We start from the raw sequence: 25,367 nt of genomic DNA, 5'->3' as shown, positions 1-25,367 counted from the left end.
TGACATGAAAACCCTCCTCATAAAAAATCATTTGCCGTTCGGAGTCGGCTTAAAACTGTAGGCCCCTCCATTGGTGGAGTAACATCAAGAGGTATGCCACAAATAGGAGGAGGAGGTCGGTCAAACACCTAACAAAAGAGTACGCGCCAATTGTTCATTTATTTTAACAAGAAAGACTGGATGCAATACTAGTTTGCACTAACTCGTTCGGAAATACATTAATTGTTTTTATATTTCGGAGCAGTTTGGGGAGTTGCAATTTAAGATTTTGCTTAAACAATTTTTTTTAGTATCAGTGCAGTTTATACCCATATTTGTTGTCTGCGGTCCATTTTTTACTGACAAAACTATCCAATAAACAAATCAGCTGTTCACTAATTCGGGTAACAACCATCTGTCACACAACAATTTTAATCCGGTAATCCCGATTATCGCCGTCGTCTATCTAGATTATAAATAGATATCGCCATGAATTTTTTACCCAGCATAAAAGCAGACTTCTCGATGATTTCTGCGTACTTATCAAAATTTTTTTTTTGTTTTTTGATTATGACACTACACTATTGAAGCTATCGAGCAATTTGTACGCCACACTATATTTTGTAATAGGACTATGAATAAGTTCGTGCGGGTTTTTTTTCGAAATTTGAAACTTTATTGACGTAAAATGGTTACAAATTTAATATTCAAAATATTGTCCATCGCTTACTACTACTTTTTCCCATCTTTCTGGCAATTCACGGATTCCCTTTGTGAAAAATTCGGTCGGTTTTGCCGCAATCCACGAATCGATCCATTTTTTGACTTCATCGTAATTACGGAAGTGCTGGTCAGCCAGGCCATGTTGCATCGATCGGAAGAGATAGTAATCGGATGGCGCAAGGTCTGGACTATACGGCGGGTGGGGTAGGACATCCCATTTGAGCGTTTCTAAGTATGTTTTGACCACTTGTGCAACATGTGGCCGAGCATTGTCATGTTGCAAAATAACTTTGTCGTGTCTATCGGCGTATTGCGGCCGTTTTTCTCGCAGTGCTCGGCTCAAACGCATCAATTGTCGTCGGTAGACATCCCCCGTAATCGTTTCATTCGGTTTCAGTAGCTCATAATACACAACACCCAGCTGGTCCCACCAGATACACAGCATAACCTTCAGGCCATGAATATTCTGCGCCGACGTCGATGTTGAAGCATGGCCAGGGTATCCATACGTTGCCCGACGTTTTGGATTGTCGTAATGGACCCACTTTTCATCGCCAGTCACAATTCGATGCAAAAAACCCTTTCTTTTGTGCCGTTGAAGCAGTTGTTCGCATGCCATAAAACGGCGTTCAACGTCTCTTGGCTTCAATTCATACGGCACCCAATGGCCTACCTTTCGGATCATTCCCATGGCTTTTAAACGTTTGGAAATGGTTGATTGATCAACTCCCAAAGTTTTTGCAACCTCTTCTTGCGTTTGAGCCGGATCTTGATCGAGCTATTCCTCCAATTCGGTATCCATGAACTTTGGCGGCGCACCCTCGCGTTCTTCGTCTTCCAAGCCAAAATCACCACTTTTAAAGCGTGCAAACCACTTCTGGCACGTTCGCTCAGATAGAGCATGCTCACCATAAACTTCCACCAAGATACGATGACTTTCGGCTGCTTTTTTCTTCATATTAAAATAATGAAGAAGAATTCCCCGCAAAAACACATTATTTGGCACGAAATTCGACATTTTCAAGTGTGGTAAAAATATTGTTGTTTACGCTTCAAATAAAAAACTTATACTGACGTTTGTGCCTTACGACAGTAGCTCTCCAATGAATGTTTGGAAATGTGGATCGATGGAATAATAATCAAGTTACGCCATCTGTTGTAAAACCGTAACGAACTTATTCATAGTCCTATTATATTTATAAGGCATTTAGTTTGGTATATTCTTTGCTAAAGAATTCTGAATTTCGATTATAGCGAAATGAAAATCGCCGCTTAAAGCAAAATGTGTTGCCTTGTGTTTAAACACTGAATAAATTATATTTGCGCTTATTTAGCTATAAAAAATTACACCAATGAGCAAAAGTTTATTTTATACTAAAAATATAAATATTTACTTGGCCTTCGCTGTAAATTACAATTTTTGCTAAAGCTTACTTTGATTCATGGAAGACTTTCGAAACTCAAGTCAAGATTTTTCAAACAAAAAATTCGAGTTATGATGTTTCGATTGCATTTTAAATTTATATTTAACTCTTAAGGTATCTAGACATGGTCAAATTTTCAAATATTTTTATAAGTGCTAGTAAGACTTTAGGTACTACAATACAGCAAAGCTTATTTGAAAATTCATTTCTATTTTTCGTTTGAACTCTGCAATCGACAATCGATTTTTATAGTTTTTGAATTGCATGAAATATTGAAATACATATTCAGATTATCAGCAAAAAGTCTTCAAGAAAACACAAAAATTAAACAATTATGTGATTCAAATTGGATTCAAACAACACATGGAAAGCGTTTTCTTTCCCCGAAAAAATCATAAAAAATTCAACCTATTATCACGAAAATGAAAATGTTGCGTATTTCTCATGAGCATAGAACGAGCAAAATGCAACACTAATAAAATCAGTTGTTCGACTTTTTGTTTAGTATTATACAATAGAAAAATGTTTGGCTCATATAGACGTGCAGCATTTATTTGAAATTTTTTTAAAAGTTTGTAAGACTTACGAAATCGAGCAGTCATCCAATGAAAACCGGTGCATGCACACAATTAAAAAAATTCAGCTGAATATCAATTACGCCCACTTTTTGTAGATGGTAGTAAATACCACTTATATGCCTAGGTAAAGTACAAAACAGTTTGAGAGAAGATAATCAACCTGTAAAAATGCTGAGAAAAGAACACAAAATTGTCAGAGCGCAGGGTGGAATAAATGCAACCAAGGCGAGAATCTATAAACGGTAGTATTGTTCATCAGCTGATTGGTGCCTGATTATGACAGTGAGAGTATTTGTATTTTCTTTCCCTCTTCTTCCTTCAGCTGAAATTTGACAATAGGCCACCAAATTGTTGTATTTGTAAAACCGATACCTCCTTGAATGAGATATTAGGTCTGTTCATCTAAAAATTATCCAGTAATTTAATTTCCGAGAATTCGCTCTCAAAGAGAAAAATATCAAAAAAAGTACATGAACACAAATCCAGTAACAATTTGCAAGTTTTATGAACAGGTGATTTAACTGTTGGCAGGAAAATCTACAAAACTTGAACACTTTTTCAATTGAGGTACCTCGCATTAAATTAAAAAAAAAAGATAAAGCAAATAAAATGCGAAATAAGGAGCTTAGCATTACGTGATTTTATCGCGTCGTCATCGCTGTCAGTTTAATAAGATTCCATTAGCAATTAAATTGTTACAATCACAGCTTTCTTCAAATTTTTCTTGCTTCCGTCTTTGCACAATCATAAAACACAAAAAATGCCTTCAAGGTTTTCGTTTCGTATTTCGGAAACTGCAGCAACGGCGGCTGGAGGCTGTGGTTCACAAGTACATAATACATTGGCCGATATATATTAAATAAAATAATAATTATATATATGACTCCAAATACGCTTTATAAATTCGATCTAAAATATATTTACTTACATTCTCCATTTTAATCACCATTTTTATTTAAGTGTAGAATTTACTACTCCATAATTCGTGTTTATTTTTATTTTGCGATCAGCTGTTTTTCTCACTTGCAAATTCTTACAAGTAAAAATGTATAACTTCCCCTCAAAATGAAATGCCATTTTTCTTTCTCACTTTCCCCTACTTTGCCGGTTCTTTTGGAAGCATGAACATCAAAACTTGATAATTGGAAAAATTGTTACAAATTATTTGCTTCATGCGAGAAAAGAAAACGTCATTTGAAATTTCACAGGTAAAAGATACAAATTGTAGAAAATTGGGAGCCAATTTGACCATATCTAGTTTTTTATCTAATGCTATTTAACTTTTTTTTTATCGCTAGAACTGATCGACTCTAGTCGCCCAATAGGCGTAATTTTAAATATTCATTTAATTTATTTTTTACGCCTATTTGACTATTAATGCGGATTTTTTTATTTGCAGTACTACAAAATTTAATATTTTTTTGTTATTTTTTACACAATACCTATTTATTCTTCTCAAGCATCAGAAGTGTTCTTCAAATTTTTATTTGCCTATCGTGCAAAGTTGTCAGTCGGTTAAAACTTTTTGCTCCGAAATACATTTTTTTCTCGCTTTTGGGTGTTATTATATTAAATGCGTAATTTTTATGAACAAATTTTTCTTTAAGAAATACGATATTAAAAACATGTATGTTGATTGGTATGAAAACATTTATGCAACTCATACTGTAATAAAAAATAAAGAATAGTTGCGAAAACCAAAAAATAGCAAATAAAAATATGGTTATTACCAAAGAATATCAATTGATTGTGTCTTTCATTTAATGTCGCTATTACTATTCGCCATCTGGATCCAAGCTCTTCTCCTCGGATTCTTCGTGTGAAAGAAAGTATTGGAAGTGAATAAAACTCGCCTAAAATTTAGAATACAAATATAAACTCCTTATAGAGTGGGTAAGAGCTGAAATGAGATGCTTGCGACAGTAAAAACGCCTGAAACCCCTACTAAACAACTCGGCAGCTCATAAACGTGGCGCAAAATTAATCATTCAATTTTTTTTTAAACTACTTTTTTACTAAATACAAAATACAAAAATAAAATAATAATTTTGAGTAATGCAAATCATTATTTTGATCTTTACGCATTCTATTGCTTGTCTGTTTGTATACTGCATATATCATTTGCCGTTCGGAGTCGGCTTAAAACTGTAGGTCCCTTAATTTGTGGAACAACATCAGTCGAGAGAGGACTTTACTACTCAATTACCCATTTAGTCCAAAGTAGGCTAGGTTTTGTTTACTTTAAACCAGCTTTCCAAAGTATGCTTATCTCGAAGCAGAATTACATTCATCAACGTCACCTCCTCCGTGAATAACCGGTTGATCCAAACAATGTTTCATGCAAGGCAACTACTTACGGTGTGACTTCTTCTATCAGATGCTGGAAAAGACTATTCAAGCTGCAAAACTAAATCGCTCAATCCCGATCTTCTAAAAGAGTATCATATAATCACCAACCTTTCTCGTCACTTCTGGTTTTGCTAAACTGGATAAAGAAGCAAAAAGGCCTGGAGCTGAAGAAGGTAAAACGAAATAGGTATCACGTGTCATCAAATTAATAATCGACGCAACCGTATTTCTCCGACCACGCCACTGCTGACTTAAAACAATAGAGGAATTCATCTTTAATAATGTCAGCTTTACTCGTAAAACCCATTATATCATCTCTTTTGCCAGCAAGTGTTACTTTGGAGTAAATAGATAATTGATGAGTTAAATCCTGTCTCTTAAATCCTGCATTTTATGAGTCTCTCATTCAGTTCGTGCTAATGTACAGGTATGGCGCAGAAAATTCGACGATGGTAAATAGCTGCCTATCGTAAACAAAAAATTTCTAGCGGCTGTACTGAATACAAACACTCCAGCCTTCAAAGTGCTCTTTAAAGGCTTTTATTAGAGCCCCTAGAAGCTTGTATTCACCACACTTAAGCATCTTCCGGTGCACACAATACGAGCCCGATGACTTAAAGTCGTCAGAAGAGGTTAAATAAAATTTACTAACCCTTTAGTCACCAGTTTATTCTGATGTTCTTTGCGTTGACTTGCCCACTTCCAGGAATTAGCCTGCTACCCGGCAAATATGTTTCCAGGAGAATGTTGCATGTGTCCAGCAGCTACGTGGTATAAAAGTTTGCTTAGAGATTCCAACCTAACCTAATTGAAGTAGTTTACACATCCTACTTTTTCAAGTTGTCAATATCACGGCAGTAGTCACAATAAAAGCTTAATTGTAATGTACGAATTTGTCTATTAAGCTGCCTCTGTACGATATTAGATTTTCGGACCATCTTTTGAGTTTTAATTGCCTCATTCGGAAGTCTCCTGAACTTTCTATTTGAGAACACTTTTTTCAGCTCGCATCTTCTTAACGGCAAAACAGCCAATCAAAGTACTCGTTGTCTTAGGTTCGCCTCATCAATTGATTTAAAACTTTTGAGTTTAAAGAGACTGGTAGTAGTACTTCAAGTACTTCAATATCAAACTTCTCCTAGCACATGCTTTGGAACTTGACAAGTGTCAGTCCAAGGACAGAATATAGTCTATTAGCTTGTCCCACGGGAGTTACACTTCGTGCTACCCCACAGAGTGTTTTGTCAATTTGCGTTGCAAACAACTATTAGGCCCATACCATTTGAATCGGCATTCAGAACGATTCAGTTCATCGAGATCTGAACTGTGCTGATAATTTCAAGCTTTTAGATAATAGGGAAGTTACTTTAAAACCTATTTAAAATTTTCCACCAAACTGACAATAGGGAAAGCGAACTAAATACACATTTAAAAATGTTTATTTTCCTCTAACCAGTTTATTTTTAAACCTTCAGAAAGCTTTTTCTAATTTCACTTAGCCAATCTGCGAACCCATCCTTTACTGCACATGCGCTCAACAGTCCATCTACACTTCCGTTTGGCATGAAAACAAAACAGAATACAACCATCTGCGCGACAAACAATCAAACTTCAACCTTTAAGCTTAGGATATGTGAAGGATACTCGTAGAAGGAATGCGCAAGTGAGAGAGATAAAGAACGGAAACAACAAAAGCGTGTTTTCCACGAATTTGCCATTACCGCTAGACTCCAAAGCGTTGGTTATAAGGCGGCCACTGCCATTCAACGTTCGACGACAACAATTTGAGGACGTAGCAGTGCAATTAGCGGAAATAGCTACAACCGGATGCATTGTTGTTGCTACTGTATTGTATTCTATTGCATTTAGTTGACATTGATAATTCAGCGTGTTTGTGTGTCTGTAGTATGTATGATGATAGCGACGTACAAAATGCATTTAAAATAAAACTGTTAAGAATTAAGTTTTTAGTAAGTTTTAAATAATATTGGGAAAAAGTGCGCCGAACAAGAAAAAATAAATAAAAACAAAACAAAATCCATTCGCAGACATAAATGTGATTTTAAACAAAAACTAGACATAGGTGTATGTACACATATATACAAATACATACGTGCATACGTATGCGGACGCGTGTATGGTATATTTAATTGTATTTGTGCCAATTCGTTTTTGTGTCTGTGTATTTGTTTGTGTTGAAAAGTGAAAAGCAACCCTCCAGGCAGGAAATCCATAAACACAAACATACGCAAGCACAACCACTCGCTGAGGTACATATGTATGTATATAAACACACACATACATATACTAACTGTAAAAGGAAACCACGAACTACCAACAACAATAACAATAACACCATCAAGTGTAGAGTTTAACTTTCACAGTGAAAAGCAGAAATGGAAAAAACAAAAACACTTGCCAACAAGAAATAACAAAAATAATAATTACTACCACTACTACTACTATTATGTACCGCTAGAATTTACTATTCTCGAATTGGAAACTCTCGTTAATTTCAATGGCAATTATATACACTCTCTGTATATTTTGTTATTGCTCTCTTTCGCTGTTGAGCTGATGAGCGCGCATACTCATCTCCTTTTAGGATTTATTTTGTGTTTGACTCTCATTTTTTGAAACTCTCGATTTCCATATAGCTGCGTTTATTACATACGTGTAGACTAGTCAACAATTTGATTAACAAATTTTTAGCTCTTTAATTTAAATTCTAATTTATTTATTCATTCGAAAAATCGTTAGCATCTGATGCATTCTTTGTCGAACTTCAGGTAACTGATAAAAAGATGTCATTATTTTAAGTCCACCTAAACTGTTATAGTCCAGTCATTTCTTTCTCGTGCTAACCGGCTCCAGTTAGACACACCAAGTGAGTCCAAGGCTTTCTCCACCTGATCTTTCCAACGCAGAGGATGACTTCCTCGTCTTTTTTATCACTTTTCGTAAATTCCTTGTGAATTGTTGTAGCCATTCTAAATCAACAGGGGAATATATGGAATCATATGGTAAGGAAAATATATAGAATGCCATTCGACAACTTCGCGAGTGGTCCTACGATAGAGTACCTTCCAAGGCTAACGTACGGAAGACACGGTCTGTACGCCATGATCATTGCTACAATTCTGAAGATGTTCTCTCGTGTAAAAGTTGCTTTCGTTCTGCCATAATTAGTATTTGGTATTTAAAAGTTTTGATGTTTTATTTATATGTTCATCCTGTAGAAGTGCGGCCTTAACAACTGCGCTCCTACTTCTGTCATTTCTTAGCTGGATAAAGAAGCGAAGCGAATGGGTGTTGTAGTAAAGGAGGACACACATCATCAGAAAAATAACCAGCGCATTCGCTTTTCAGCGACCACGTCACAGTTGACAATTGCAATTTTGAGGTAGCAAAAAACTTCGGTTATTTAGTAATCTGAATTACAACCGAAAATAATGTTAGTCATGAAATTCAATGGCGCATCTCTCTTTCCCACAAGTGAAACTTTGGACTACGTAGGCAACTGAGTAGTAAAGAATACGAAGAATGATGACGATTCAACATGCAGATAGTTGCCACATTATCCAATGAAATTTAGTACCACTAATAACCTGAAAACCCACATCACAAACTAGAAAGTTTGTCTTAGGGAATCTTTCGGGGATGTATGCGGTGGGACCTGTAATTGATATTATAAATATTTAGTAACGTGTGAGCCAGGGTTTTCAGACTTGATGACAGTGCTCCATGAAAGTGACAATAAAAATGCGTTCACAGTGTCATATCGAGGCCCAGGTTATCAATAATACTCGTAATGGCATCTGGCAGAAAACGGAACAACTTTCTTAGAACTGATATTTAAGTACGATGCATCTTAAATTTAACTACTACATGACAAAAATTGGTGTGGTATAAAATTATTGTTGTAGACTTTGTAAAGAGGCACAAGAAATAACTGTACATGTCTATGCGACTGTCCAGCAGTGACACGACGCAGACTTAATTACCTGAGAAGTGGGGTTATAGATCCAAACCTCCTGGTTGAAATTAAGCCTACAGCAGTTTTAGGATTTATTAGTTAGGTTACATGGCTGCACAATATAAAAATCTTTTCAGGTCGCAGTGCACCAATAGCCATTTATAATAATAATAAAGACGCATCATGGTACAAGTAAAGAAACAGACGAATTTGCACTAGAATTTCATCAGCATTTTTGATAAATCCCCACTAAGCAGGATCTCAAAGGTTCACTTCAAAACTTACCCTTGTATTAATTCACAACGCAACCAGCTATCTAAGTCTCAAGCTTTATCTTCAGAGAAAAGTGAGCGACGTCATAACCTACCGCGAAAATAAAAGGAAATAAGTTTCCAACAGTGATCGGCCGCCGACAAGTAGTTCTTCGAGTTCAAACAGATTTAGCACATCCTATTTGTAAGCCAACTTAGACACGCACGCAGTAAACTGTTCCTCCTCGGGTCAAACTCTTCAAAGTTGGATGCAAAATCCCATTATATGTATTAGTAATGATCTTCTTAAACATATTAATTTAACGGATGCTTTATTAAAAGTAAAAAATTATTTAAAATGAATATGGCCTTTTATAATAGGCTTGCAGTTCAAACAATGTGAAATGAAATGAGTAACCAACCAATTCCGTTGTTAACTCCCTAGCAACACTGTGGCAATGAGAGTAAGAGTAAAAATGTAGTGAATTTGTTTTGCTCGCTTTATTGTCATACTAAGCTGCTCAAAGGTTTACCTCTGTACCAGTCACCAGCGGAATTTCTCAATAAAAGCGTCACAATCATTGGCTCTCCCCACCAAAAAAGCGTTTGACACAGTCGCTCAATGTACTCATACTCGTTTTATTGACTAATAACACTCACTCACGCTTACTCTTAAATATATTACCGATTCGTGAGTGAGTGAGTGAGTGCCTGAGTTGATAATACTCACTGGGTTACTCGTTGCAAAGAGAATGGTAATGATAAGCATTTGATACCCACAGGCAAAAACAGCATTTATAAAGGCATATAGGCACAGGCGCATATACATATTTACATATACACATACATACATACATACATATTTAATCACATGACTTTTATGACTCTACACTATAGCAGTACATACAATGAGCGTAAACCACCCCCAACCATTTACATAGGCACACACACACATACCGAAAAATGGATGTGCGCCTCACCCCACTTTTAATGTCGTATGTTGATGCTGTAAAGTATGAGTAAGTGCACCCTCCCCCATACTACCAAGTGCTCACCTAGCTTGGCAGCAGCAACGACAGTTCACATCGTGGCAAGTGAAAAGTGAAACATTTCCCGTTTAGCGTATACGTTCATATGTATGTATGTATGTATGTATGTTTCGACTCACATGCGATTTCCACCCTCGAAATGTAAAGCCCAAAAATAACAACAAGAAAAATATCAATAAAAGCAGTAAGAACAACACATGGGAACAACAATAAAAAAGAGGGATAAAGGCAAGTATCAGAATAGCGACGCCAGTTGAAATTCCAGCCAAGGAAAATATACCATCTACGAGGTATAGTAGGTAGTAGTAACATAAAAGAAAGATCACTTAATTCTTCATGAAAAGCAGCTACTTCGTGATTTCACTAACGGCGTGAAGGCTGAGTTTAGCTAAATAGGCTCCGATCTCTGCAGTTGGTCTTTCCAGCGTACAGCAGGCCCACGAATTCTTCCACTCGCAACAGTGAGCACTACAACGAATACTTCACTGATGATGTTTTTCTGTTCATTCCTTCGATATGGCCTACCTAGCGAAGCCACTGGATCGTAATTTCCACACTATGCCTATTGGCGATCAGCGTAGACGAGTGAGTTTTTACATGACTACCATTTGGTGGGTCTGAGCTCCAAGCTCAATATGGGCAGCTATCAAACCACTCAGTGTCGCTAACGTGCTTTGTCCATAAAACTTTCACAGTAGTCCAAAAATTATCAAGAGTTCAACTTGACACCAACTTTTCCAAACTCCAATTCACTTTTTCTCTTCGGATATATCTACATGTACATATGAGTACTTCGGTCGTCGTAGCCAAATGGATTGGTGCGTGCCTGCCAAAGCAGCTCTGGGCACTACATTTAAGAAGGGTTTTGAATATTGATGAAGGAGTGGCTGCAATTTTGCTTTTGGGCGAATTGGTTAAATACCCACTGTTCCAGATCTTATTTCCTTTATAATCAAAATAGGCAAAGTTGCAAAAATTATGTTGAATTGGCAACCCTTAACGGTTAAAGCATAATTTTCTCAAATAAGTGATTAAATGTTTAAACAGCACAGCGAGCACATTTTATCGCCTGTAATTCTTAACCAATTCTCAATGCATCTCCATTTTTACTTCATCTTCAAAGGCTTCCTAACACTAATTCTCTTTCTGGCTTTCTGAAGGACTGAAACTATTCCAATATCTACCATCCCTTTAGTCTTTCGTTATTCCCCGCTGTCCATTTCACTTTGTATGGGAGAAACCTTCAAAGTAGAGTTTGTTGTCGATTGATCCATCCAGTTCCTCTTTATTGATGTTAGTTCTATGACATCTCCGAGAAGCACCTGGGTTTTATGAGAAGAGTTTTCATGGTAAAAATGCTATCAAAAATTTACGAAATCCGTCATTTTATCAGTAGTCTACACTTTTTGTGGTATAACATTGATTCGACTTACGGTATACTTTCACTTTACATGCGCTGAAAAAAGGGCATAATAAATTAGAGAAAGCATAGCAAATCAACCTCGCTCGCCACTCTCCCCCTCATTAGAAACAGAAAAGCGACAGGCGACAGTCCGCAGTCAGTAGGATAGTCAGAGGCTGATCCCAGTAGGAACTGAAACAAAAGAATGTATCACTCATTTGCTGAAAGAATGTCACAACCCAAAAACACCAAAGTGACTAGAAAAGCAGCCTTCAATTTACTAAGTAATAGATATTTCTTTATTTCTTATTTAAGTCAATGGTAACAACCTTACTGACTAGATTTACAGTATTATATTACAATATATAACAAAAACTTAAGAACTAAAATTGAATAGATAGTTTATTTGACAAATAATAAGACTCAAATAAGGAAAACATAGACTTTGGCATCGCAAAATCAAGATCAAGACTTCGAGGAAACCGATTAAACTCTTCAAGCCCTCTTGTAAGAGGGGCGACATTAAGATAATTAGATGTGAGAACTTCAACATAGAATAGTTTAAGAGCTAAGTACTGTTCTATATTAGGTACATTGAAACTTATTCGGCCGAGTAGATCTTGCTGGAATGGCTCCCAAGATAAAGCTGCACCCCTTTCCTGTTACATCTTTGGCAAGCCTTCGGGTACGTTCCTCATACGTCACCATTAAGTTAGTGGGGCAGGCTCAGTTGAGAAATTCTGACATTGTCATGAAGGCCCGCTAGCCTTTATAACAAAATCTTTATTCCACTACAAATACGGCACCAAATTTATGCAGCTCAGTGTGAGAGCTCCTACGAAAGTTGCACGGCTCAATAGTGCACTATTTTCGCTCCAATCGCAACATCTCTTATAGGACAGTGCAAATTTAAACTAACACATTTCCCATTCCAATTGCAAATCCTCAAATTAGTGCTTGTTGACACATTTAAAGAATTTTTTAAATTCTTATAGAATGAGGTTTAAACGAAGCAGGCCCCTGTACCCAATACCATCCGGAGCATTATTATTGTATGTCAATTAAAACGGGTAGACATATCTTAATGGGAGTGAGTTTTTGACTTACGAGCACTCAATCTTAGAATAGTTAATCTTTACCAAAAGCTCGACACGCTGCTTGCCGAAACTTGATGACTGGGTTTCTCATATAGGTCAAACTGCACGTTGTGGAGTTACGAGCCAGAATTGAGTTAAATAGAAAAAGTTGCACCTCTGCCTATACTGCAAATAGAAATACACTGTGTAACATCTAATCCGACACGAATTTTTTGATTGATAACGACGAGTAGTTCTTATGAAGAAGTTTTCTCGCAAATTTTCCTTTGTTTTACATATGAAATATGAAACCGGAAAACAAGAATTGGGGGGAGAGCAATTCTGACAATTCAATTCTCTTAGTCATAGTTTAAATACGTATTGGGTGTTTGGCCGAAAGGAAGATGATTTTTTATGAGTTTTTTTTTCATGGCAGATATACACTTGAAGGTTTGCCATTGCCTGCCGAGGGGCGACCGAAATTAGAAAAAAACTTTTTCTGTCATTTAGTGTTTCATACCCGGAGTTTCGGGCCTGGTGCTATCGAAATTTAATCACGTACGAACCCACTCGGCTGCGTTGGCCGCCATAATAACAGATAAAAGCGCACCGTCCAGACTTTTCTGGCGTGAATTTAACATATTTGTATTATAGCTAACGACCTGAGCTTCCAGGTAGCTTCCTAAAACTTAATTTTCCATCGATTTATGGATATAATCTTTTGAAAAACATCCTCAAACAGGATGAAAAAAGACCGAACCCGGGTGCCCAACCGTAGGCTTAAGAAAAAGTGTCCAACGAGGGTTAAACACGAAAGAGAGTAGGAAAAAAGAAAGAGATAAAGCAGGCACTCGGAGAAGGATGAAGGTAGCAAAAAAAAAATACGATCCAAGTCGAATATTTACTCAGGTATAGTTACAATATGAGAGCGAAAATGTTTAAATCTCAGCCTCGTGAAAGTAAGGCACTTGAGATGATTCATCCTTATCATCCTACATGCAGCTATAGCGGCAGTGCTTTGAAGTCTCACTTGGACTCCGTTTGAACATTTCCTGTTTAAGACTCTCTGCATTTGCAGCTTAAATAGACGTAGAAGCTCTCTCGACGCACACTAGAAGGCTAATCATTTCCTATGGGTCCTTCATGCTCATACATATGCACATATGCACGCACACATATGCATGACAATCGATGGGCCCACCCCCGAGGTGGCAACCCAACTCAACTCAGCTCAACTTTCAACATAACTCTACTTGCTTTGAATTTTTGTGTTGCTATTGCAGCAGATTGTTTTTGTCGATTCTACTGTTTTTTGTTTTGTTATTGTATGTGCCTTCTACCATCTAGTCGTTTGTTTGCTATTGGAGGGAGCTTTTACTTAGTTTTCCAAAGTCGTTCTCAGTGCTTAGAATTATTTTTAGTCTGCTACTTGTTCCTTTTCTGTTTTGACTACTTCGATAACTTCGTTAATGACATGCGTTGAGCTGCTCGTTGTGTTAGTGGAGCCGCCTTCTTAGGCTAGAGAGAATGAGTCTCATAGCCAAGACCAAAGGAAATGGCAATTTAGTGCCAACGTCTCAGTTGCCAATTTAACAACAGCACCGCTTGACGTTTACAGAAATTGAAAGTTAAAAACAGAAAATATTTCCTCACTGTAACTACAGGGACACGTTGTATTCTTGTTTTTTTCCACTTCTTAGTTACCTTCTCAGCGCCACAACTGCACAACTGCACACCACCCACCAACCCCAGTTCTTAATGGATTGAATTGGCTGGCACTAGGCGTGCAACTGCATAGAGGGTGAGGAAGAAGTAGCACCAATACATCAAGCAACTCACCCTTAGCCATAGTAGAGACACCTCGGCAGGTTTGCTGGCCCACACTGTATGCAGACAGGAATTGCGACGCGCGCAGACGGACGAACAGTGGACGCATTAACTATTCCGAGTCGGCAGTGAGACGTCTAACACACGCGCGCACGTAACGACGTAACAGTTATACACACATATGCACATATATTTACATACACATACACATATTTATAACTGCGTACGCATGAGTGTAGATACATACATTCATACATATAGTACATACGTAGGAGTGTAGTCGCGGCCCATCGCAGTCACTTCAGCAGAAAGGCTAGTGGTGCCGTGATTAAATCATCGCCGCCACACTGTGCGCTCGAGAAAAACGAAAGTTAAGCTCTTCAATAGTTTAGCAGCAGCAGATGAAGTAGTAGGAATAGCAGAGGCAACAGCAATACGCAGAAATAGCCACCTTGTCGTTGTCATCATCAACGCTGCGGTACGGACGTTGCGACTAGTGAGAGAGTCTATAAAAGCATGATGGCGTTGTTTCAGTAGGCAAAATGTTAAATCTTTAAAAAAGTGAAAAGTGAGAAAAGCTTTTTAAAAAACCACAAACCTTTTTAGTTTTAAAAATAAAAAAATTAAGTTTGATTCAAAAGAAAATAATTCCCAATATTTTTAACAATTCTTTTTATAATAGCAAAGAAACAAGAATCTTCTAAAAACTTAGTGTAACATGAAAAGTTGTGCAATTAAGCCACAACAACAAAACAAGTGCTTAAGTGTGCTGAAAATAAATTGCTAAGCGTGTGAAAGTAGTAAAAACGGATAAGCAATAGGAGAAGCGGTCATCATAACGCATCCTGCCAAGCTTTATATTGTGATTTTCATTTTTTTAAAACTTTAAATCGTAGCTGATCAGTGCAAATACCGTTAGCTGGTGACTTTTTCCATCTATACCTCAAACTCAACGCTAAGGTGTCATGATGAATTTCTCCGCGTTTGGTGGTCCCTTTTCCGGCATACATCAGTTTGCGGCTAAATTTGGCCACGACACACAAGGTCCGCCGGGCGCCTTCGCCACGCCCACCGGCATCAATGGCAATGCGACGGCTGCAACGGTCGGCGATAATCATGTGCAACGCTATCAGACGAATGGCAATCATTTCAATCAAAATATACCAAATGGTGAGTACCATAAAAATTTGTATTTTCACAAACAAAAAAGAAGAAAGAAATAAAGCCAATGCCAAAAGCGTAAACTATAAAAATATATACAAAAAAAAATACAGCTGCCTAAGATAGTAAAAGAGGTATTTAACAAGGTTGTTGTAAGGCAATTGTATCACTCGGCTTAGCTTGTATGCAGTGCCTAAAAATATGCAGCAAGCAATTGACAGATATTTTTCATTAGCACGAAAATAAGCCTCACATGCGAGCTACATGATAAGGCTTTAAATTTGGAAAACTTTAATAGAGCAGCGCATATCCAACGAGAACTAAAGCCAGCTATTTTATTATCGATTATTTTCGTTTTATTTTCACTACCATAAAAAAACACCACCCACTTTTACCACCCTGCTCCAGCGTACAATCATGTACATATGTATGTCTGTTTTTATGTGTATCTGAGCACATGTTCATATATATGTTACTTGCTTGTGTGCGCACTTATAAATTATGCTTTTATTGTATAGGCTTTTCGTGCTTTTGACTCATTACCATGCCACCCCAGCCACTTTAAGGAATCGAGTTGAAAACGTACTAAACACACAACTCAACCCCCAATTGCAGTTTAAAAAGCGTTTGTAACTGCAGTAAAACCAACTCACTTTACTCAAACAAACCCATACAAACAACCCTAATTCCGCGTACCCCTTCAACGTGCAATACAATGCGGCAAAAGTACAGAAGTCAATCAAATAGTAGGTGCAGCAGCCAGGCGTTGCGGGCAAACGAGTTGTAGGCTCCACTGCAGCATACCTTCCCCTCCCCATCAAATGTTATCACTACTAGGGGCGACTGTTAAACCAAAACCAGCTACACTCGCTGCGCGGCCATTGCACTGCCTGCACCATAAAGATTGCCATCCCCAGCAGGGCTCCACCAACCGCCACCACCACGTTTTTGCGGACATCCCTCCTGCTCATAACCCTTGGCAGGGATGGTAAAACGCTTTGGCGGCAATGCCGCTTTTGAAATTGCAATGAACTCAAATTCGCGTAGTGCTACGAGTACTCGCTCCCCGCATACGCATGCAGTGCAACTGACTGTCTTCTTCGCGCTATACTTTTGCCTCTTATACTTTGCTTTTGCTTAACTTCACTTACCCACCCCCGTTTGCGCAGGTTGTTGCCATCTGTTTGCCCATTCCATTTCATTGATTTTGTTTTAGACGTTTAAGTGTGTACATATGCATGCATGTGTGTGTGTGTATACGAGATATGGTTTTGTTGATTGCTTCAGTTGCAATATTTGCACACTTTTTTATATATATATTTGCATAATTTTTTTTGTTTTTTTTTTTGTGTGTTTTTCTTTTATTTATTATTATTATATTTTTTTTTTTTTTTGTTTTTTGTTTTATTTTTTTCTTTGCCCTCTAACTTCCTCTTTAAATTACCGACCCACTTACTTCTTACCTGTCCACCGTCAAAGCTTCCTCGAAGTGCATCATTGTTGTTGTCAGTTTAATTGGCAGGCATGCCAATCGCCAGCAGCAGCAGGGACAGTGGTCGAAAAAGTACGACTCGCTAAAAATTGCATTCCACAACTTCACCCCAACCTCACTTCCGCTCGCTTCATAATTCGTCAGCAAGTCAAAAACCGCCAGCGTGCAGTCTTTCAACCTAAAGCAAGCAATCCATCCATCGGCAACCAGTCAATTACCTTCAATCATTCCAACATTTATCCAACCAGTTCCCCACGCACGTGCATACATACACACACCTCCTTTCATCCATCGGCATTGCCCGGCAGCGCGCTCAGTTTCATAATCACATATGCACTTACAAACATTCCCCGAAGTGACTTTCTCCCTACCGCAGAAAAGGGTTGAGTTTTGCGTTTTGAAGGATGCTGCTATTTCATAATTTAATTCATTGTCATGGCAGCGCTATACGCGCACGAAAAATGCGCAGCCATAAATACACACACATGTGTGTGTGTGTATGTGCATAGAGTACATTTCGTTCTTTCGTCCATCCTTACTTTCTTCTTTCGATTTGTTGCTTCACACTTTGCAATTGCTCAGTTCTTTGCAACAGCTTAGCTCAGCTCAGCTCAAAGTTCATTGATCTCGTGCTGCGTGTAGCATATTGCCATGCCATTTATTGCAGGTATTGAACAATAAATAATTTATGTATTGAAATACTCGTGTGTGTGCACATTTTTTTTATTTTTGCTTTATTCCCTGAGGCTTAACAATTACTTTGTGTGTTATGTCTTAGAATAATGCTTGTATTGTTCATCAGCAGAGTTTGAGTGCAATTAATTTTATGCAATACTGACATACATACAAACACATGCATAATTTCTATTAAGAATGCAATACCCTTACATTTAATAGAAGATAAATTAGCAGATTAGGTATGAATGAAATTATTTTAATCAGATAAATGAAACAAGTCGCAAATGCTCTATAAATCTTTCATGACGCCTGTCCTGTTCCATCGGCGTATTCGCAACTTACGTAGAGAAATTAAATAATGGATACCTGTTTGCGATAGCAGAAGAAAACGGGGCTCCCACTGCCAGTGACTTTGCCCATTAGGTTGAATGATGGTCGTGCAAGTAGGGTACCAATAGGCCTGTAGATTACTCCGTTTCTGTGCGCTGGAGATACCTGCTGCAATATAATGACTCGCAAAAATTGTTTATAGATGGATCCAAAACGCTCCAGGGGGTAGGAGCAGGAATAATGCGACCTAGAGCACACAAATCTTTAGCACTGAGTACAGGCACCACAATTTTCCATGCGGAGCTTTTCGCCATAATAGAAATAGTGAAAATCGTATCCAAAAGAGGGTCAGGGTCGGACCGTCAATCAGTCCTCAGAACCTTAAATACCTTTACGCTTAATTCAAAAGTCCTTATGGAGTGTAACAATGCACTCAACAAACTTCTTCTTCTTCTTAATTGGCGCGAATACCGCTTACGCGGTTTTGGCCGAGTTTAACAAAGCGCGCCAGTCGATGCTTTCTCGTGCTAACCGGCGCCAGTTGGACACACTAAATGAAACCAAGTTCTTCTCCACCTGATCTTTCCAACGCCGAGGAGGCCTTCCTCTTCCTTTGCTACCACCAGTTGGTCGCGCATCAAATACTTTCAGAGCCGGAGCGTTTGTATCCATTCGGGCGACATGACACAGCCAACGTAGCCACTGGATCTTTATTCGCTGCGCTATGTACACATAGTAGAAAAAGTCTGCGTTCACCTATGCAAATATTCTTTGCATTAGAAAAAGTTCAAAACAATAAATATTTCAGAAATTTTTTTTAATGAGTTTTATTAAGTTCACTTAAACGTAACTATCACACATATTTCGCTACCAATAACAAAATCAAATTTAAAATGAGATCACATAAAATTAAAAAGGCCATTCAAACTAAACGGAAAAAGTGTGCGTTCACTTCAATAATAATAAAATAAAAGGCTTAAGATCATAGAAATGTTTTAAAATTAATAGCTAGTTGGATATCCCCGGCTTTTTATGACTTCTAGGAGGCGTCTTTTCATTGATCCAACTAGGTTGGCTGTTATTTCTGGACTTATGGGTACCCATTCCTCTTTAAGCGCGTTCTTAAGCATTTCCTTGCTAGTTATTGTACGCTCTCGTATTTTTTTTTTCTAGAACGTCCCATAAGTGCTCAATGGGGTTAAGGTCAGGTGATTGTGGGGGTGTGCGAAGTTGTTTTGGAACATTATACAACAACCACAACCTAACAATCTCTGCTGTGTGTTTCGGGTCGTTGTCCTGTTGGAAAACAAATCTTTCACCGAGTCCCAGTTTGATTGCACTTTCTCACAAATTCGTTTTTAAAATATCGAGATAATCATGTCTGTTCATTATCGACTCAAAAAACTGCATATTTCCAACGCCCGAACTAGCCATACACCCCCATATCATGGCACCTCCCCCCCCCCATGCTTTACCGTAGGTACCAGATTTTGCTTTCCAAGTGCCGTTGCGTTTTTCCTCCAAATAATTTTACGACTTTTTATCCCGAAAATGCAAAACTTGCCCTCATCTGAAAAAATCACACTATTCCAAAACTCAGGTGGCTTGTTTACGTATTCCTTGGCGAAAGCCATCCGCTTAAGTCGATTTACTCGCGATATGAAGGGTTTTTTTCGGGCCACTCTGCCGTGAAATCCGATTCTTTTTCGAATTTTTCTTACTGTATCTGGATGTACTTTCTTTTGGTATTTTACTTCTATGTCTTTTGAAATTCGGCTTGCTGTTAGTCGTGGATTAGAATTCACAAGAATAGTTATGTTGCGTTCTTCTCTTTCCGTCAGTTTTTTTGGACGCCCAGAACGAGGCTTAGACTCCAAACAATTCGTTTGCTTGAAGTTGTTTATCACTCTTTGGACCGAGGAGTATTGCCTCCCAACAATTTTCGCGATTTCCCGATAGCTCATACTATTTTGCCACAAGCTTACAATGATTTTCCTTTCACCAATATCTATTTCTTTTCGCCTTTGGTCCATAGTAGCAAAAAATGTATTTCTAATATCAATTTTTCCCTCTTTAGATTTGTTCTTAACCGCGTCAACTACATGAATGATTTAGAATTTAATTTAACGTAATTGCCATGCAAATAATCGTCACTATTCGAAATGAACGCACACTTTTTCTGCTTAGCCTATTTAAGTAACTGTACTACAATCCCGTTATCTGAACACGACGCAGCCCAAACTCCTTGTTCATAACCTCTATGAATAATTTTCTTTGAAATAAGTGAAAAGAAATAACTGAGAGTTTTAAGATAAACACGTTAAATTATTTTAATACTTTATAACAGTGGGTGAACGCAGACTTTTTCTACCATGTGTATATGTCGTCGTAAAGCTCATAGGCTCATCCTTCGATCGCCTGCCGATGGATGAAAGGAGGTGTGTGTATGTATACACGTGCGTGGGGAACTGGTTGGATAAATGGAATGATTGATTGCTTTAGGTTGAAAGACTGCTCACCTTCACCAACGTTCGAAGGCCTAAAAATCTTCCGCAGAATCTTTCTCTCAAACACTCTAAGCGAAGCCTCATCGGATATTGTTATCGTCCAAGCTTCTGTGCCATACTTTAGGACAGGCAAGATTAGAGCCTTATAAAGTGTTAGTTTCGTTCGTTAAGAAAGGACTTTACTACTCAATTGCCTACTTAGTCCAAAGTAGCACTCACCAAACTGGCGATTCTTAATCAGGTCTCCCTGCTTTAAGTACCAGGACATGAGGGACACGAAGAGAGAGCGGTCTTGTATGCCAAAGGTCGTAAGGGCTATTTATTGGACCAATTTCTTTTTCGGCCTTACCAAAAACAGCCTAAAACAGGAAAGCAAGAAATGTATCCAAATAAAAACCACAGAACACTGGAACGACACAAACGGCTTTAATCACTACAAAAAGTTTCTGAACTTTAATACCAAGAGAGCAAAATCTGCCCTAACCCTAAATAAAAAGGGCCTTAGATAACTTTGCCGAGCACTAACAAGCCACTTTGCCTGCCATAAACATTTCAATACAAAGGACTATCATTAGCACTAGTTTATACAGGTTCTACTGTGACGAAGAAGAGTTCATGGAACACTTAATCACCAATTGTGAAACCTTAGGTTACAGGAGTCACCGAATTCTGGGCTCGTACCTACTAAATGAAGACTTACGAATACCTAACACTTTTTTTTTGTTTTTTGTCCTTGTACCGACCTCCGAAGAAATCTGAGTAGATATTGTGGTGCCAAGGAGGCAAAGTGATCGCTTCTTAACACATCAGTGCCAAACACCTCAAGCCTGATTCGAGCGAAGGCTGGGCAGACGCACAGAAAGTGGTTTGCCATCTCATCCTCCATCTCGCCATCAGTCCAACCAGCTGTCTACAGTCCCTTCTGCTTAATGACAGGAGGATCTGCGACAGTCGGTCGGACATGACAGGTAACATCAGTTTTGTCCATCTGCAGCCTCTCTCTTCCTGCCAAGCTCGCTTATGGGTTAAAGTAACCTGTTTGCTAACCGTGGTTTTGATGGCTGCAGAAGGGAGTAGCAGAATAGGCTACGGGCCAAAGAAGTTATTATCTTACGTTATTGACAATAAATTTGTGTCAGATTTCCTATGCAACCCTAAGAAATATGTTTGACGAGAAGAGTAAAGCGCCTCTTGAAGCAATAATTAAAGGTGGGTGATGTAAGATGTTTAATTTTCATCCTATGTCGGCCCTCTTGAGCTACTTAATAAATCCGTGATGCCCTCTTGGAAAAGCTACTTTTTATTTCAAAGCATCTTTTACAGTAAAAGTAGTCAAAGCACAGAAATTAAAACTTTTGCTAAAAAAGTTAGCAGGCAATACTGTTTTGCCATTCTGCTTTGCTTTGACTTTTGCAACTTTCACTTCGCATCTTCCAATGTTATTTAAGATACAATAAAAGAAAACATTCGTGGCACCATATTTGTTTTTAACAATCTTCGTGGAAGATTTTATCAAAGCTGCCTATGCTTTTGATAACAATTAATTTATGTTTGAATATTTTAATAGACTAAATGTGCCATAATATTGGGTACCACATAATGACTTTTGTCGAAGTTGTCAAGATATTGAAGAAGAGGAAACCGTAGAGCACATTCTGTGTACATGCGTTAAAAAGGCTTTCCATGCTCGGGAATGAAAAAGAAAAACTTAACACCCCCTACTTATACAAAGGCAAAATTTATCGATCTGATACTTGCGTATACGTCATTGCCCGATGCTCGAATAACGCACTTGACACTTTATCGAAAATATGGAATTATTATTAATATTAGTATTATTTGCCGGCCGGGGGAGGCTTTTTCTCGATAATGGCTAAGTTGCAATAAAAATATAAATAATTAAGTGTCATTCATAAAATAACCTGAAATTATTCTATAGTTTACATTGACCTTTCTTCAATTTTTACTACCTTTCCAGAAAGGGGATAAACTCATGCCCTTTTCCCATACTTCCAAATTGCATTAATGGATTAGGTAGAATCTGAAACCAGTTGTCAAACTTTACACAACCTTTTATTATTGAATCATGAAAGCGTCTGTTCAATGAGGAAAAAAACATCATGAAAATTAAATGGCACAAAAAACACGAAATGAAGGCGCTTAGGGGCTGTGGAATAACGCAATTGCAATTAATCTCCCAACCAAAAAAAGATTGTCGCTTCTATAATAAAAAAATGGATGTTGATTGGAACAAAACTAATTCTAATTCCATTTACTAGCTCCAAGAACGCCTTTGAGTTGCATTTTGTGCTGATGCTGCAAGAAGCTATAGCTGGGAGGCAGCAGAAATTTTGAAGAATAAGCAAGTTGTTCTTTTTTTCTGAACAAAGCCAGAGTCCAATGAAAAGTCGATTGTATTCACCAGTGAAGTACAGTATGAAAATCAAATAAAATAAACTTATCTACTAAAAACTGATGAAATTCGTTCTAAAGTTAAGTTAGTCTCCATTTTCCTCACACTCCATTTTCTTCCATTTTTCACAAGGAAAATGAAAATTATTTCAGCTTTGAAATATGATATTAATTGCTAAAATTAAAGCTAAATTGTATGTGTGTGAAAACCAAACTCAATGATGCAACTTAAAACTTAATTGCGTTAGCTCATTCATCTGTTTGGAGATAGTCTTACTGTGCCTTTACAAATTGTGCAAAGTACGCACCTTGGAAATGAGCTTCATAAATATTAAGTTGTTTTTTAATTTTGACGGTTGGTCCGTCAACCGTATATTGCTTGTATCGAAATAATACTTAACTGAAATATATAATTTCGAAATTTGAAAAGTAATTATGATGACGGTATGTCTTCTAAAAGAAGTATCCTTCTTTGAAAAACAGTATTCTCCACGAAGGAGGCTTTTTTCAAAAGATACCATATTTGTATTCGACAGTTAGTCCAATGGGTTGGGTCGTGACTACCATGCGGTAGTGCCCGAGCAAAAAATACCAAATTATAGAACACATTGCACCTCGGCAAAATACCCAACAAGGACCCTTGTGATAGAAGTAAAGATATCAGTGAATATCATTGGATAAAAATACTCCTAGTTCATATGCATATACATATGTAAGTATGTAGTATGTATAGTAAGTATACTTATATAATCCGCGCACAAGAATTATAGAATACAAGATTGAGGCAACCTTAGAAACGAAGATAAGAGGAAGAATAAGCGAAAGCAAGAGGAGCGAGAGGAAAAAAATGCATTTTGACGCTTTTTTATTATTCGTGTATTCACAACTCAAAACGCGACACCTCATGTTTAGAATTTTGTTATTCACTGACTATTTGCAAAAAAGTAACTTAAAGGAAGCGATAAAGGCGGCGAAGAAAAAAACAAAGAAAACACTGGCTACTGTCAGATATACCACCAGTTGTCGGAGCGGTGCACACTGTTCTCGATGCCAATAGACAATCGGGCTCCCTTCTTTGGCTTCGGTAGGAAGTATGATGTTTTGATTCCAGATAGATATCAATGGTTAAGTCCAGAGAACCTATTAACGGGATATCCGCACACTTTCTACACCGACGGGTCCAAAACCAGTGACGATAGCAGATCTGGATGATACTTAGACGAAGACACTAAGTACTCCTATGCCACAGGTATTCTTTAAGGAAGTCAATGCCATCTTGACCACCATCTAGCAGTATTGGAATTTGTAGTGACAGTCAAGCCCCTGCTAACCCACGCCGCTCTTCAAAATTAGTCGCTGAATGTAAGACAAAACTGAACAGTGTTGCAAAACCAAGCAAAGTTAGTCTCATTTGGGTGCCTGGACATTGTGGTATTACAGGGAATGAGTTAGTTGATAAATTGGCTAATGAAGGCTCTGCAAATGTGCCACTAGGCCCTGAACCCTTTCTAGGTGTCAATTCTGCATCGATCCAACTATGGATTGACGACTTCATGAGGTCTACCCATAGCGGACGTTGGTCTGGGTTGAACTCGTGCAGAGTAACCAAGTGCTTTGTGAAAGAATCAAACAGGAAAATAGCGACCTTTGTCCTAAAACTCAGCAGAAAGATCCTGAGAGTACTGGTATGTGTTATCACAGCGCACAACGCCTCTGGTCAGAATATGGCTGTCATGCCTATCCTGTCTTGAGCATGACTTGGACTTATCCAACCCCCCACAAATCTAATCTAATCTAAAATTAGAACAAGAACAAAAACAAAAACAAAGTATCAGTGCTGTGGAGGGCATCATCTTTGGATTATCTACATCTCTTTATTCATTATTCGGGGATAACAGACAGACATTGGGGCATATAGAAAGTTCCTTTTAGTGCTGTCGTAAGCGGTTATAAAATCGAGGAGGATATGATATGTATCCATTTTTTTTTCAGGAATTGTCGAACTGCAAGAATCTGGTTTATAGTCGTAATCCGCTGAGGCCAAGAGGTTTTAATGTGGGAAACATTTTTTTGTTATTGCGGCCAGCCCTCAGCAGGCAGTGGCATACCATCGAGAAACGAAACGAGTCGCTTTATAGTGAGAAAATTCAGTG

General features: G+C 38.0%; 1 protein-coding gene across 1 annotated transcript in view; it reads left to right on the top strand.

Annotated features, from left to right (window-relative positions):
- The first annotated feature begins 15,325 nt into the window (after positions 1-15,325).
- The window catches only part of LOC128871595 (zinc finger protein 205), a 44,032-nt gene continuing 33,990 nt past the window's right edge, over positions 15,326-25,367 (top strand). The window contains exon 1 of the mRNA XM_054113462.1: positions 15,326-15,804. Within this exon, the coding sequence (XP_053969437.1) occupies positions 15,600-15,804 (205 nt within the window). The 5' untranslated portion in view covers positions 15,326-15,599. The remainder of the gene's footprint in view (positions 15,805-25,367) is intronic.

The sequence above is a fragment of the Anastrepha ludens genome, chromosome 2 (genome assembly GCF_028408465.1).
Source record: "Anastrepha ludens isolate Willacy chromosome 2, idAnaLude1.1, whole genome shotgun sequence".
Lineage (NCBI taxonomy): Eukaryota > Metazoa > Arthropoda > Insecta > Diptera > Tephritidae > Anastrepha > Anastrepha ludens.
This window is presented reverse-complemented; position numbering and strand designations above follow the sequence as displayed.